At 42.0% G+C, this 12,114-nt stretch overlaps 1 protein-coding gene across 2 annotated transcripts in view; it reads right to left on the bottom strand.

Moving 5' to 3' along the window:
* The window catches only part of SLC22A2 (solute carrier family 22 member 2), a 92,804-nt gene that overhangs the window by 51,826 nt on the left and 28,864 nt on the right, over positions 1–12,114 (bottom strand). For both annotated transcript variants that reach the window (XM_518840.6, XM_016956579.4), the window contains exon 10: positions 5,405–5,504. In XM_518840.6, coding sequence (XP_518840.2) covers positions 5,405–5,504 — 100 coding nt within the window. The remainder of the gene's footprint in view (positions 1–5,404; positions 5,505–12,114) is intronic.

Raw genomic sequence — 12,114 nt, forward strand, 5'->3', positions numbered from 1 at the left:
CTTCAAAGTTATCCATGAGGGCTGTAATCAACTTCTTCAAAACTCCCATTAACGTTCATATTTTGACCTCCTCTAATGATCCACAAATGTTCTTAGTGGCATCTACAATGGTGAAAGCTTTCCAGAAGGTTTTTCAATGTACTTTGCCTAGAACAATCAGAGGAATTACCATCTATGGTAGCTATAGCCTTATAAAGTATATTTCTTAAATAATAATACTTGAATGTCAAAACTACTCCTTGATCCATGGGCTGCAGAAAGGATGTTGTGTTAGCAGGCATTAAAACAACATTAATCTTTAGGTACATCTCCATCAGAGCTCTTGGGTGACCAGGTGTATGTATTGTCAATGAGCAGTAATCTTTTGAAAGCAATCTTCTTTTCTAAGCAGTAGGTCTAAACGGCAGGCTTAAAATAGTCAATAAACCATGCTGTAAACAGATGTACTGTTATCTGTACACAGGCTTTGTTATTCCATGAGCACAAGCAGAGTAGATTTAGCATAATTCTTAGGGACCCTAGGGTTTTCATGGTAAATGAACACTGGCTTCACCTTCTAGTCACCAGCTGCATTCACCCTTCACAAGAGAGTCAACCTGTCCTTCGAGCTTTGAAACCAGACATTGATTTTTTCCTCGCTCTTCATGAAAGTCCTAAATGGCATCTTCTTCCAATAGAAGGCTGTTGTGTCTATATTGAAAATCTGTTGTTTAGTGTGACCACCTTTATCAGTGATCTTTGTTAGATCTGGATAACTTGCTGCAGCTTCTACATCAGCACTTGCTGCTTCATTTTGCACTTTCAAGTTATGCAGATGGCTTCTTTCCTTAAGCCTTATGAACCAAACTTACTAACTTCGAATTTTCCTTCTGCTACTTCTTCACCTGTCTCAGCCTTCATATAATGGAAGAGAGTTAGGGCCTTGTTCTGGATTAGGCTTTGGCTTAAGGGAATGTTGTGACCGGTTTGATCTTCTATCCAGACCACTCAAGCTTTCTCCATATCAGCAATAAGGCTGTTTCATTTCTCATTTGTAGCATTTTTATACTTCCTTCAAGAACTTTTCCTGTGCATTCTCGACTTGGCTACCTGGTGCAAGAGTCCTCACTTTCAGCTTATGCTGGCTTTCAACATGACTTCCTCATTGAGCGTAATCATTTCTGCCTTTTGCTTTAAAGTTGAGACTTGCAACTCTTCCTTTCATTTAACACCTAGAGGGCATTGTAGAGCTATTAATTGGCCTAATTTCAATACGGTTGTGTCTTGGGCAATAGGAAGGCCCAAGGAGAGGGAGAGAGATGGGGGAATGCTCAGTGTGTGGAACAGTCAGATCACACGCGTTTATCAATTAAGTTTGCTGTTTTACACAGACATGGTTTGTGGTGCCCTAAAACAATTACAATAGCAGTATCAAAGATCACTGATTGTAGATCACCATCACAGATATGATAATAATGGAAAAGTTTAAAATATTGTGAGAATTACCAAAACATGCCACAGTGACATGAAGTGAGCACCTGCTGTTGGAACAATGCTGCAAATAAACTTGCTTAATGTAGGGTTGCTGTATACCTTCAATCTGTTAAAAAACACAATATCTGCAAAGCACAATAAAATGAAGTGCAATAAAAGAAGGTGCATGGGAAGGGCATGGAAAGCACTGGGTAGAGCTCTTAGTAAATGTTAGCTATTGTTATCCTCATTTTACAGCAAGGAAAACCAGCTTAAGAAGTGAGATAAGGGGCTGGGTGTGGTGGCTCACACCTGTAATCCCAGCAATTTGGGAGGCCAAGGTGGGCGGATAACTTGAGCTCCACAGTTCAAGACCATCCTGGGCAACATGGTGAAACCTGTCTCTATTAAAAAAATACAAAAAATTAGCTGGGCATGGTGGCACATGCCTGTAGTCCTAGCTACTTGGGAAGATGAGGTGGGAGAATGACCTGAGCCCAGGAGGTCGAGGCTGCAATGAGCTGAGATTGAGCCACTGCACTCCAGCCAGGGTAACCTGTGGGAGACCCTGTCTCAAAAATAGAGAGACAAAAAAAGTGAGAAGTGAGATAAAGAATAGGGTATAAGTCCATACAGGCTATATTTGTAACTATGACAGGTTTAGTGCCCTTAGGAACCAAATGACTTGGTTGGTGAGGGAGGGACTCTTGCCCTGCCCTGTTTCTGCTGGCACATGTGACACTGTTCTTGGAGTCAGTTTTCAGTGCCAGCTGTGGTCTGCCCTCTTGCTCCCAGACATCCCTGCCTCCTGCAGGCCACACCTCCCACCCCTCCCTCTGTAGGGGCACTGTTCTCTGGCTCTGTCTCAGCCCTCACCACTCCCGCTCTTCTGCAATTCTCCAAGTCTTACACATATCTCTCAGTGCGTGGTGAACTGGGTTATGTAATACAGAAACAAGAACAGTGCAAATCTTCATAGGAGTATTTGTAGATCACATAAATGGAAAGAATACAAAATAACAACAGGAATGGTCTTTTGAAATATCTCTTTAGCCTGCTTTGAACCAGCCTGATGAAAATGAACAACTCTGACAAGCATAGGTATGTGTGTGTCGCTGAGCCACACTTCTCCAACTTACAACAACAACTCGGAATGTATTTTAAAATTTGATTTCCAATAAATAGTCTAGGCATATATTTTCCTGTTTCATAGAACAGCTACAAAAGCTTCTATGAGTAATAGCGGTGGCTTGTAGATGTTAATTAATTAGTGTCAGGCACTTTATTGACACTTGGTGAGTGTCAATTGGAAAGCACTGGGTGAGAGCACTTAGTAAATGTTAGCTATTGTTATCCTCATTTTACAGAAAGGAAAACAGGCTTAAGAAGTGAGATAAGGTATTAGGTATAAGTTCACAGGTTATATTTGTAACTAGGACAGGTTTAGCGCCCTTAGGAACCATAACAATTTAATCAGGAACCAATCGACACTTAATTAGTGTCAGGCACTTTACACATATTTTCTTCTTTAATCCAGTGAGTAGGTACTGTTGTCCCCATTTACAGATGAGGAAACTGAGGCTTTGAGGCATTAAGGCAATAAAGCCACACACATGGGAAATGTGACGGCAGGGCTCAGGCTCTACAGGACTTGCTCTTCACCACACATATTACTGCCTGCCTGGCACTGGCGCTGGCTAGAGAAAGAAACTTCAATTAGGCATGCTGTAGAAAGAACTTCAGCATTTATTCCACAAATAATTGGTAAGCTCCTGCTCTGTGTATGCCACGCACTGTGCTGAGTTCCAGTGATACAGCAGTAAACAGGATTTAGACTGTCTTTGAAGGGAGGTGCCCATGTGTATGGGAAGCTGCATGGGGAGAGGGGTACGGGGTTGGAGGTGGTTGGTTTAGATGAAAGGTCTCCAACTCAAATGTCTGCATGAACCAAGCAGATCATACAATGTACCAAAGACAATAGGAAACAGTGGGGACTGTGGCCTCCTGCAGAGGGCGTGCCCTTGAGAAAGCCAAGCGATCATTCAGCTCCTACAAATTGCCAACAAGAGGAAATATCTTCTCAGTGTTACCAAATCTTCTGCTTTTTAAAAACAGATCCTGGAAATCCAGTTTATGTGGAATTTCCCACTTTAAAAAAGTACTGTGTAGGCCAAAGAAAGCACTGGAGAACTTGGTGGCCTGCAGGCTGCGAGTGTGTGACCTCTGCTCAGATTCAAAGGCCTCTTCCAACTCTAAGACTCAAGTTCTAGGAAAAGCCTCAGTCCACTGTGATTTACCAGCATTTTGCCCAAGTACTGAAAATGTCAAACATGAAGGTTTGGTAAAATGAATAAAAATCAGTTGTTTGTGGTATCAGCAGGCCAAAAGTGGAGTAAGAAGAAAATAAATAAAAATATCTAAACATACTGTATAAACAAACTTGTGAGGAGAGTGTCAGATAGGTTTGTCTTTATCTAGAATTTTTTTAATGTACTGTTTGAATGGGTTCATATGGTCCAAAATTCAAAACTACAAAAACGTAAGCATTGAAGTCTCCCTTCTACCTGTATCTCACAGTCACTCAATTCCATAGACAACCAATGTTATGGTTCTAGTACATTTTTCCAGAGATACAAGTATTTATATATATGTCTTTCACTATTTTTACACAAATGATAGAATATATACATTTCTATGTTTTGCCTTTTCCCCCATTAGCAATATATCTTGGAGAGCTTTCCTTGTCAGCGTATGTGAAACGGCCTCATTCTTTTTAATGGCTGTATAATTTTATAGAATGGCATATCATTTATTTAACTGGTGTTCTAATTCATGGTCATTTAGGTTGTTTCCAAACACTTGTTATAAAAAATTGCCTTAATGACTAGTCCTGTACATATATCACTTTGTACACGTAAACTTCTAGAGGTGTAGAGTTACTAGGTTAAAGGATATACATGTTTATAATTTTTATTTATTTTTATTTTTTTGAGACAGAGTCTTGCTTTGTCGCCCAGGCTGGAGTGCAGTGGCATGATCTCAGCTCACTGCAACCTCTGCCTCCCAGGTTCAAGCAATTCTCCTGCCTCAGCCTCCCCAGTGGCTGGGATTACAGGCACATACCACCACACCCAGATAATTTTTTTGTACTTTTTTAGTAGAGACGGGGTTTCACCATGTTACCCAGGCTGATCTCAATCTCCTGACCTTGTGATCCACCCGCCTCGGCATCCCAAAGTGCTGGGATTAGAAGCATGAGCCACTGCACCCAGCCCATGTTTGTAATTTTTATACTACTATTGCATTGCCCATTATAGAGGCATCTAATTCCTACCAGCAACACGGGAGACTACATTTCTCCCCATTCTTCCCCAACATAGTGTGTTACCAAGTAATTTTAGTTTTGACAATCCAAGTAGTTATTAGTGCAGTGTTAATTTGAACTTCTCCTACTATGAAGGAAGTTGAGCATATTTTCATATATTTAAGAGCTGTTTTTATTTCCTTTTCATTGACTTATTTGCTCAAATCTGTTGCCTATTTTTTTTTTCTATTAGGTGGTTGCTTTTATGGAATTGTTAGGAAAATTAGCCCAACGTAGAGTAGTAAATATTTTCTTCAAGTTTATAATTTTATTTTTAGCTTATGGTAGTTGTTTAATGCAGAATATTTTATTTTTATGAAAGCAAACATATTGACCTTTCTTCTATGGATTCTGGATTTTTTGGGTCATATTTAGAAAGACCTTCACCACATGAAACTTTAAAGAAATTCTCGTACAGTGTCTTTGTAATTTTACTAATTTTTTGGATGCTTTCAAGTCTTTGATTTAGTTTGAATTTATCTCAGTGTATGGTGTGAAGTATAAAGTCAATTTAATTCTTTCCAAATGGCTACAGGGTTGTCTTAAAACCTTTATAGAGCAATTCATTTAGAACTTTCAACTGCCTACCTTTGCATATTTTCGGCTTCCTCGATGGTCTCAGGCAAAGCTTTCCCTTTAGTTTCTGGAAGCAACAGCACCAGACCTCCAGCAACCAAGCCAAGCACGCCTGAAAGCCAAACAGATGAATATCACATTAAGAACTGAAAAACTCAAGGTCTATAATTAGAGTTTCCCTTATTTTTGTTTAAAACATTTTTTTTGGCGTTTTCCTATACTTATTTACAGATTCCTTTGCCATCTCTGACTGCTGTATTTTCCATTATAAATATTATACCAGTTCCAAACTCCATTGAATTACTATTCCTAATAGGGAAATGAAATACTTAACATTTTGAGTCAAGGTTATTCTAGGGTAGAGGACATTGCCACCATATTAAGATACTTTGGAGTTAGAAAATAACTCTGCAAAAAATTAACTGTATGAAAAGGAGGACCGTAACCCTGCCAGTTTAAATCACTTAGTAAGGAAAATAAGTCAGAAACTTGGATCATTTCTAGCAAATAAAAGTAATGAATTATGTATCTATTACTATGTAAGAGCACTAAAAAGTATAGCCAGGATTTTAGTTAAAATTCAGGTGTTCATTAAATTCCCATTATTCCTCTTTTTCTTTGTCTCTAGCTATAATCTTTAATAATAAACACTTACATGTTTTTGTTTCTTTAGATTCTGATAAAAGTTTTGATCTTTTAAAGTTGTATTTATCTGTGTTTCACAATAATAGAATACAGAAAATAGGACGTGGGTTCTTTACTAGTTTTGAGGTCTCAAAACACTGCATGCCAGTCTCTATTTTTACACCCTCAGAAAATGGCTGAATTAGAAGCTGCAAGGCACAGATCCCAAGCTCTGAGGGCCTGGGCTCCAACTCTGGCCCCTCACATACTGGTCTCAAGGCCTTGGGAAGTTCTGTAATCTTTCTGATGCTCCAGACATTCCTATATAAATTGGGATAACATACTGTCAAGTCAAGTTTAGCCTACAGCTGCCTCCTTACATATTTTAAGTTTGGCCTAAAGGTTTCTCTATACATTGTGAACTATAACCTAGATGGAATGGTAAACACACTATAGCCTACTCTTGTGCCAATTAAAACCACCTTTGCAAAATTATGACTGAGACAGTGAAAGAGATCTAACTTAATCGACTTCATCTTGCTTCTAACCTCCAAGCTGTCCTTGTCATTCTTGGGTATAGGCTGAACTAACTTTGGGAGAAACTTAGTTTATAGATTAAAACAAAGATGACCACAGTGAAAGGAGACCTCTTTGTTGCCTGGGGACTAGGTTGCCTTTGTAGGACTAACATTAGCCACAACATAAGAAATTATGGTTTAGGAGTCATGCAGTTGGAGTCTACAAGATTCTGACCCTTTCTAAACTGCTGCTAAAATCAGTGCTTGAGGTATTTTGCAGACCCTGCACTCGATGGATCAGCTGACACCACCCAAATTGATAAACTGGCTTATCTGATCTTGTGGCCCCCAGCAAGAACTGACTCAGTGCAAGAAGACAGCTTTGACTCCCTATGATTTCATCCCTGACCAATCAGCACTGCCGGCTCACTGGCTTCCCCCATCCACAAAGTTATGCTTAAAAACTTTGCTCCCCAAATGCTCAGGAGACTGATTTGAGTAATAATAAAACTCCAGTCTCCCACACAGCCGGCTCTGTGTGAATTACTCATTCTCTATTGCAATTCCCCTGTCTGGAGAAATTGACTGTCTAGGCAGCAGGCAAGGTGAACCCCTTGGGTGGTTACAAAATCACCAAGTTTTAGCCAGTCAAATGCGGCCAACTGTTCAAACCATGTTCAAATAAGGCAAACGCTAAGCTGTAACCAATCCCATTATTGCTGTACCTCACTTCCGATTTGTGTACGTGATTTTCTTTTTCTGTCCATAAATCTTTCACCGTGTGGTTGTGTTGGAATCTCGGAGCCTACTCTGGCTCAGGAGGCTGCCTGATTCTCGAATCATTCTTTGCTTAATTAAACTCTTAAAAATTTAATTCAGCAGAAGTTTTTCTTTAACAATAACACCTCACAAATGTAAGCTAAAAATAAAATTCGGAGATCCCCAACTGATTGAATTGAACTGAAAAACTTCAAGGTTTTTCACCCCCACCCCTTCCCATTCAAGCCCTGATGGAAAGGGGTGGGGGTCAGACATATCTCATTATACCCTCTCCCTTTTGGAGTTCAAGCACAACTCACCAGTGTTAACATTAAAACATATCTTAAGACTGACACAACAGACTCTTTGTAGCAATAAGATAGCAAATTCCAGCCTGACCATAGAATAATATCACATGACAGACAAAAAAAATTAAAATATTTTACCCCAAAATATATTTCTTTGCCCTATTTTGAAATGGCCTGGCAAAGCCATCTTTTGTGGAGAGAATTTGCATCTGTAAAGAATCTCTATTAACATAACTAGATCTTTCCCTTTCCAGACCCTCCCAATCCTGAAGAGATTAACTGAGAGTCTAGCACCTTTTAAAGGTCTGTATAGGAAACATTTGCCATTGATTGTCTCAAAGGGTACCACCTATGACACTTCATCTACATAATAAGAGCCTTGGTTTCCACAACCACTTATCTTAACTCAGGCACTCTTTTCTATTGATTCCGGATCTTCAGATAATAACTTAACTCTTTCAAGCAATTGCCAATCAGAAAATCTTTGAATCCACCTATGACCTGGAAGCCCCTGCTTTGTGTTGTCTTGCTTTTCTGGACCAAACTAATGGATACCTCACATGTATTGATGGATGGCTTTTGTCTGCTTAATACGTATAAAACCAAGCTGTAATCCAACTACCTTGGACACATGTTCTCAGGACCTCTTGAGACTGTGCCTCAGGCAAGTCACTCATATTTGGTCAGAATATGGTCACTCATATTTGGCTCAGAATAAACTCTTCAAATATTTTACAGAATTTAGCTTTTTTCCTCAACATGTCAGAGGCATTTGAAACACAACAACTTTATCTTGAATAGGGACTGGGTAAAATAAGGCTGAGACTTACAGGGTTGCATTCCCAGACAGTTAGGCACTCTAAGTCACAGGATGAGATAGGAAGTCAGCACAAGATACAGCTCATGAAGACCTTGCTGGTCAAACAGGCTGCAGTAAAGCCGGCTATAACCCACCAAAACCAAGATGGCAATGAGAGGGACCTCTGGTTGTCTTCATTGCTACACTCCTACCAGTACTGTGACAGTTTACAAATGCCATGGCAACATCAGGAAGTTACCCTATATGGTCAAAAAACAGGAAACTCATTAATAACCCACGTTTTGCTTAGCATATAATCAAGAAATAACTATAAAAATGGGCAACTAGCAGCCCTCAGGGCTGCTCTGCCTGTGGAGTAGCCATTCTTTATTCCTTGACTTCCTTAATAAAGTTGCTTTCACATTATTCTATGGATTTGCCCTGAATTCTTTCATGTGTGAGATCCAAGAACCCTCTCTTGGGGTCTGGATCGGACACCTTTCCAATAACATCTTTCTGGTGAACCCTGAAGGGAGGATACTGAGGAGACCTCCCCTCCGCCAGCGCAAAGGAAACAGACTGCAGCACTGATTAATTAACTTTGGGTAAGTGCTGGCGTACCCAGGTAAAGGACGTGATTGGGTTAGAGGCCCAATTTAGGGGAGTTAGAGTCTCTTCTAAGACAGAGAGGGTTAAAAGTCCCTCTTAATAAAAGGCAAAGACACTTGACTGAACTTGGGTTTGAGGACTAACTTAGAAAGGTTAGAGTCTTTCCTAAGACTGAGGGGATTAGAGGTCCCTCTCAGTAAAGTCCCTCTCAGCTAAGAACTAGTTTGGCACTATGGGATGTTAACTGCTATTTTCTTTGAATTAATTTCCCTTGCACTCTGCTGATGTCTATGAGTGACAGGATTAGGCATATACAGGATCATAGAAACATGGATAGTAATTGTCAGGCCTCTGAGCCCAAGCTAAGCCATCATATCCCCTGTGACCTGCACGTATATATCCAGATGGCCTGAAGTAACTGAAGAATCACAAAAGAAGTGAAAATGGCCTGTTCCTGACTTAACAGATGACATTACCTTGTGAAATTCCTTCTCCTGGCTCATCCTGGCTCAAAAGCTCCCCCACTGAGCACCTTGTGTCCCCCACCCCTGCCCACCAGAGAACAACCCCCTTTGACTGTAATTTTCCATTACCTACCCAAATCCTATAAAACGGCCCCACCCCTATCTCCCTTCGCTGACTGTCTTTTTGGACTCAGCCCACCTGCACCCAGGTGAAATAAACAGCCTCATTGCTCACACAAAGCCTGTTTGGTGGTCTCTTCACACCGACACCAGTGAAATTTGGTTCCGCGACTCGGATCGGGGGACCTTTCTTGGGAGATCAATCCCCTGTCCTCCTGCTCTTTGCTCTGTGAGAAAGATCCACCTACGACCTCTGGTCCTCAGACTAACCAGCCCAAGGAACATCTCACCAATTTTAAATCTGGTAAGCGGCCTCTCTTCACTCTCTTCTCCAACCTCTCTCACTATCCCTCAACCTCTTTCTTCTTTCAATCTTGGCACCACACTTCAATCTCTCCCTTCTCTTAATTTCAGTTCCTTTCCTTTTCTCGTAGAGACAGAGATGATGCATTTTATCCGTGGACCCAAAGCTCCAGCACCGGTCACGGACTTGGGTTTAATCATGTGGGGATGCCTGCCTGATTATTTACCCACATTTCATTGGTGTCTGATCACCGCGGGGATGCTTGCCTTGGTCATTCACCCACATTCCTTGGTGGCAAGTGAATTACGGGGACGCCTGCTTTGGCTGCTCACCCACATTGCAGCCCAGGGCTGCTCACCCAACCCCTTCTCTCCATGTACCCACCCCTTCTCCACTTTCCTGGGGGGCAAGCACCTCCCACCCCTTTTACACTTTTCTGGGAGGCAAGCACCCCCCACTCCTTCTCTCTGTGTCTCTATTCTCTCTTTTCTCTGGGCTTGCCTCCTTCATTATGGGCAACCTTCCACCTTCCATTCCTCCTTCTTCTCCCTTAGCCTGCATTCTCAAAAACTTAAAACCTCTTCAACTCTCAGCTGACCTAAAATCTAAGCATCTTATTTTCTTCTGCAACACTGCTTGACCCCAATACAAACTCGACAGTGGTTCCAAATAGCCAGAAAATGGCACTTTTGATTTTTCCATCCTACAAAATCTAGATAATTCTTGTCGTAAAATGGGCAAACGGTCTGAGGTCCCTGACATCCAGGCATTCTTTTACACATTGGTCCCTCCCTAGTCTGTTCCCAATGCAACTCATCCCAAATCTTGCTTCTTTCCCTCCTGCCTGTCCCCTCAGTCCCAACCCCAATCTTCACTGAGTCTTTCCAATCTTCCTTTTCTACAGACTCATCTGACCTGCCCCCTCCTCACCAGGCTGCTCCTTGCCAGGCTACTCCTTGCCAGGCCGAGCTAGGTCCCAATTCTTCCTCAGCCTCTACTCTCTGACCCTATAATTCTTTTTTCACTTCCCCTCCTCATACCCGGTCTGGCTTACAGTTTCATTCCACAACCAGCCCTCCCCTACCTGCCCAGCAATTTCCTCTTAAAAAGGTGGCTGGAGCTAAAGGCGTAGTCAAGGTTAATGTTCCTTTTTCTTTATCTGACCTCTCCCAAATCAGTTAGCATTTAGGCTCTTTTTCATCAAATATAAAAACCCAGCCCGGTCCATGGCCCTTTTGGCAGCAACCCTTAGACTGTTTACAGCCCTAGACCCTGAAGGGTCAGAAGGCCATCTCATTCTAAATATGCATTTCATTACCCAGTCAGCTCCTGACATTAGAATAAAGCTCCAAAAATTAAATTCCAGCCCTCAAACCCCAGAACAGGACTTAATTAACCTCGCCTTCAAGGTGTACAATAATAGGGTAGAGGCAGCCAAGTAGCAATGTATTTCTGAATTGCAATTCCTTGCCTCCACTGTGAGACAAACCCCAGCCACATCTCCAGCACACAAGAACTCCAAATGCCTGAACTGCAGCTGCCAGGGGTTCCTCCAGAACCTCCTCCCCCAGGAGCTTGCTACAAGTGCCAGCAATCTGGCCTCTGGGCCAAGGAATGCCTGCAGCCTGGGCTTCCTCCTAAGCCATGTCCCATCTGTGCAGGACCCCACTGGAAATTGGACTGTCCAACTTGCCCCGCAGCCAGTCCTAGGGCGCCTAAAGCTCTAGCCCAAGGCTCTCTGACTGACTCCTCCCCAGATCTGCTCAGCTTAGCAGCTGAAGACTGATGCTGACCAATCACCTTGGAAGCCCCCTGGACCATGATGGACACTGAGCTTTGGGTAACTCTTATGGTGGAGGGTAAGTCCGTCCCCTTCTTAATCAATACGGAGGCTACCCACTCCACATTACCTCCTTTCCAAGGGCCTATTTCCCTTGCCTCCATAACTGTTGTGGGTATTGATGGCCCAGCTTCAAAACCCCTTAAAATTCCCCCACTCTGGTGCCAACTTGGACAACATTCTTTTATGCACTCTTTTTTCAGTTATCCCCACCTGCCCAGTTCCCTTATTAGGCCAAGATATTTTAACCAAATTATCTGCTTCCCTGACTATTCCTGGACTACAGCCACATCTCATTGCCGTCCTTCTTCCCAACCCAAAGCCTCCTTTGCGTCTTCCTCTTGTATCCCCCAACCTTAACCCACAAATATGGAATA

The sequence above is a fragment of the Pan troglodytes genome, chromosome 5 (assembly GCF_028858775.2).
Source record: "Pan troglodytes isolate AG18354 chromosome 5, NHGRI_mPanTro3-v2.0_pri, whole genome shotgun sequence".
Classification (NCBI taxonomy): domain Eukaryota; kingdom Metazoa; phylum Chordata; class Mammalia; order Primates; family Hominidae; genus Pan; species Pan troglodytes.